Source organism: Phaseolus vulgaris, chromosome 1 (assembly GCF_000499845.2).
Source record: "Phaseolus vulgaris cultivar G19833 chromosome 1, P. vulgaris v2.0, whole genome shotgun sequence".
In the NCBI taxonomy this organism is placed as follows: domain Eukaryota; kingdom Viridiplantae; phylum Streptophyta; class Magnoliopsida; order Fabales; family Fabaceae; genus Phaseolus; species Phaseolus vulgaris.
The window spans coordinates 7,902,773-7,906,404 of record NC_023759.2 but is presented as its reverse complement, the minus strand read 5'-3'; the positions used below and the strand labels follow the sequence as shown (position 1 = coordinate 7,906,404).

General features: G+C 30.1%; 1 protein-coding gene across 1 annotated transcript; it reads left to right on the top strand.

Moving 5' to 3' along the window:
- Positions 1–359: 359 nt before the first annotated feature.
- On the top strand, positions 360–2,206 carry LOC137815472 (transcription factor CSA-like). Its single transcript, XM_068618588.1, has 2 exons — positions 360–510; positions 1,617–2,206. The coding sequence occupies exons 1-2, from the start codon at positions 360–362 to the stop codon at positions 2,204–2,206; spliced, it is 741 nt and encodes a 246-aa protein (XP_068474689.1).
- Positions 2,207–3,632: the final 1,426 nt, after the last annotated feature.

Here is a 3,632-nt window from a genome sequence, read left to right as displayed (position 1 = left end):
AAATAAAAAGTTCCTGTATGATACTTAATTGCAATTTCATAGGAAATTTGAATAATAACTAAACATATTTTGCAAGTAATCTTATGTTTACATAATAATCCATTTTTCCCTCTTTTTGTTTTGTTTTTATTCATACACAAATGTAGAAAAACAAGGCTAATTAACTCTCTTTTCCCAGAAATTATAAAAGGAAAACACAGAGAAATTGAATATTTTGTTTTATGAGGTAAGAAGTTGAATATTAAATAGTGAGCAACAACTCTAGAGAAACGTCTCCCCATCTTTGTGCCCCTTTCTTCAGTTTCATCTTTAGGGCTTCTCTCTGATGTGCCTCATTCTGAAGAATTGAATCCATAGCCATGGACAATTCTACTGCAGCTTCTGAGAACTTGCCCCATCATCGTGCTAATCACTGGAAGGAAGATGAGGATCAAAAGCTAATCCAACTTGTTCAACAACATGGTCCCCAACACTGGAATGCAATTGCTCAGCATATACATGGACGAACTGGTAAAATCTATGAATTAGAGATGTAGTAATTAAGATGGTCAATTACACATATGCCCCTTTAAAAATAAAATTGGGTTAGGTTATTGGGATATGCATTTTCCAATGTCCCTTTTTTTAGCATTGCTGCATCTACACCTAAAATTCACTATCTGTTACGCAAATCTAGTGCATATTAGTTAAAACATCAGAAAATTATAATGATTTGCCTTTTGACGGTGAAAAAAAACGAGGTTTTTTTTTTTATAATGATAATCTTAACTGAACAACAATACAAGAGTGTGATAAAGATTGATTTGTGGATCATAATCAAATTAAGCACATGATCTTCCATATTCTTACAGGGTTTTCTCTATTTTTAATTGGTTGGATAAAATGGCTATATTATTTAATTAATTAATTGTATTTGATATTTCTTATGTGCGCAGAGTGATAAGAAAAAAGGAATACACGAGTTGATAAAATCTATTTGCTTCCATTAATTTAAATATAGGCTCTGTTTAATTAATTAGTAGGAATCAAAATTAAAATACTATATAATATAAGCCTTACGAAATTAATTATGTTAGTATCATACTCAATAACAAGTATAGAAAATAAATATTCAGAACATGAAAAATGAAAATATTTTGGTATTTGGCAAAAAGATTCAGAACAATCTTTTGTAAAATAAGAATAAATCATAACTAAACAATATACAGAGTACTGGTGAAGATAGATTTTATTTACATCATACATAAACATCGTATGTGTGCTGGTTGGAATCATGTTCTTATTTATTAATTGCATAAAATTCATATCAGTTTGAGCAAGTTTAATCCTATTTGATACAAAGAAATGTCACATAGCAGATAAACTTGGAGGGGACATTATACTTGTTATGCTTCTATTAACAGAAATTAAATATCATATAAAATTCTTCTTATGGAGATACAGCTATCACTCTATTATAGTATAATATATATTTATAACCTAAGGTAAGTTGTTGGTATAATAGAAAACTAATTTATAATATAGTGTATGAATATCATATGTTAGTATAATATATCATTTTTCTTTTTTTGTAATGTATTTTGAAAACGGGTTTTTATTCCTATGTTGTTTTTCAGGGAAAAGTTGCAGATTAAGGTGGCGCAATCATCTTAGTCCTGAAGTTAACAGAAACCCTTTCTCGAAAGAAGAAGAAGAGAGGCTAATTGCAGCTCGCGAGTTTTATGGGTCAAAATGGGCAACCATAGCCAAACTCTTCTTCGGGAGAACCGATAATGCCTTGAAAAACCATTGGCACGTTTTGACCGCACGAAAGCGAAAGGAAGCCAACAATGGAAGTTTGCAAGAGCTGGTCAACGCTTCAAGCTCTTCCTCCCCCTGCAACATTCCTCGTCCTCATCATAACGCATTCTTTCACATGAGGAACTTCAACGCTGCACAAACTGCACCTGCACCAGTGTGTTCCAGTGCTTCGTTCAGCCCTGCCAACTTTGGATCAGTACCATCCTTCTCAGAATCTTTTCCTGCTGCTGCTGCTGCTGCTGCTGCTGGTGGTGGTGGAATGATGAAGAAGGGCTTGTTTCATGGCTCATCATCAGCTGAGTTTGAGGGTTCTTCTTCCTCGGAGAAAAACCAAGCACATGACGCTGGATTCAAAGATGCTACTTTCTATGATTTTCTTGGTGTCGGTGCTGATGATGATGAGTGAAGTGCTTCTAATATTAAACTTCCTATGTTATTCTTCTGTCTGGCATAGAACTCTCGTTTATAAACCTTGCCCTAACTAAAGTTTTAAATAGTGATTACAGTTACCCAGATTGTAATCACAGTATATTGTTAAGTGTTCTAAAATTATGATGATAGTAATTTAAAACTCTGGACATATATATACTAAACTATTTGGAGTTCTAAATATGTCTGCCTGGTGCACTACATGTAGGGTTTCACGGTATTGAAACTCTACAGTTTCAGTATTGTTAACTTTGATGAAAAGTTACATCAGATGCATATCCATTTCTAACATCAGATATATAGCATGAATGTTCCTGATTGCAGGATTGTCACTGAAGTGGTAATAACATACCTGAGTCAATCTGTGTTGGGGATCTGATATAAATTTTCATCTTCTGGTATGCATCCACTCTAAGAAATTTTTTCTATTGCATAGTAACTAGTTAAGCAACTGCAACAGGATAAAGTTACTTAGATATATATTCTTAAGTGAATCTCTGACGATAATTCTTGTTTACTTGTTTGCATATATGCTTCTCCGTTTTACCTTTTTAATCATAAGAAGAAAGAGATGCATGGAGAATGATGTTTATTTAGAAAACAAAATTGTTGAATGTTTTGATCTTGTTTGATAAAGTATATCAGCTTCCTTTTCTGAAGAAATATATTAAAAAGTATTCCAATTTAAAACTAGAGCATGTATGTGAATAGATCCCATTTAAAAAGCTAAAATAAGTTTGATTCATTTTTTATTATAATATTTTTCAGACAATTTTTTTTTAATTCTATAACCAAGTAGGATTCCTGAAAAGTTTTGTTGTCATTGGCTTCTTTATCCTAAGCAAATGTTGGACATAAATTTATCATTTTCTTCAATCTTTGTTTATAATAAAATTAATAAGAATAAGCTCTTTCTTTCTCTGTCTATATATAAATTAGAATATTTATTTTCAATGAAAATTTTCGTAGAATTTATTTATTAACGGAAAAGCTTTTAGATTTTTTTATGAAAATATTTTATTAATCTCTTTCATATTCTTTTTATATTTATTTTTTTAATTGAGTTGAAATATTTTTAAAAGAAATTATCAATAGTTAAATAAATGTAAGATATGAGCTATTTAATGAAAAATATGATTTGTCGTTAAATTTAGTTATAATATAATTTATATATTTAAATTATTGATTTATTATAAATTTTAGATTTTATATGAAATAAACATTTATAGGGTGTATTTCACATATTAAATTATATGTTTTCTTAAAGATGTTACACTAGGTATTAGATACGCGTATTTTTAAGAATTAATTCATTTCATTCTCATTAATGGAAACAACTATATCTCTTTCAGTGATTATCTATAATTGATTTTCTCCAAATTTAAAAGAAGACTTTTTATAAC

Coding starts and splice junctions, on each gene's coding strand:
- LOC137815472 (XM_068618588.1), top strand. CDS start 360: ATGGACAATTCTACTGCAGCTTCTGAGAACTTGCCCCATCATCGTGCT. Junction 511..1,616: donor GCATATACATGGACGAACTG/GTAAAATCTATG, acceptor GTTGTTTTTCAG/GGAAAAGTTGCAGATTAAGG.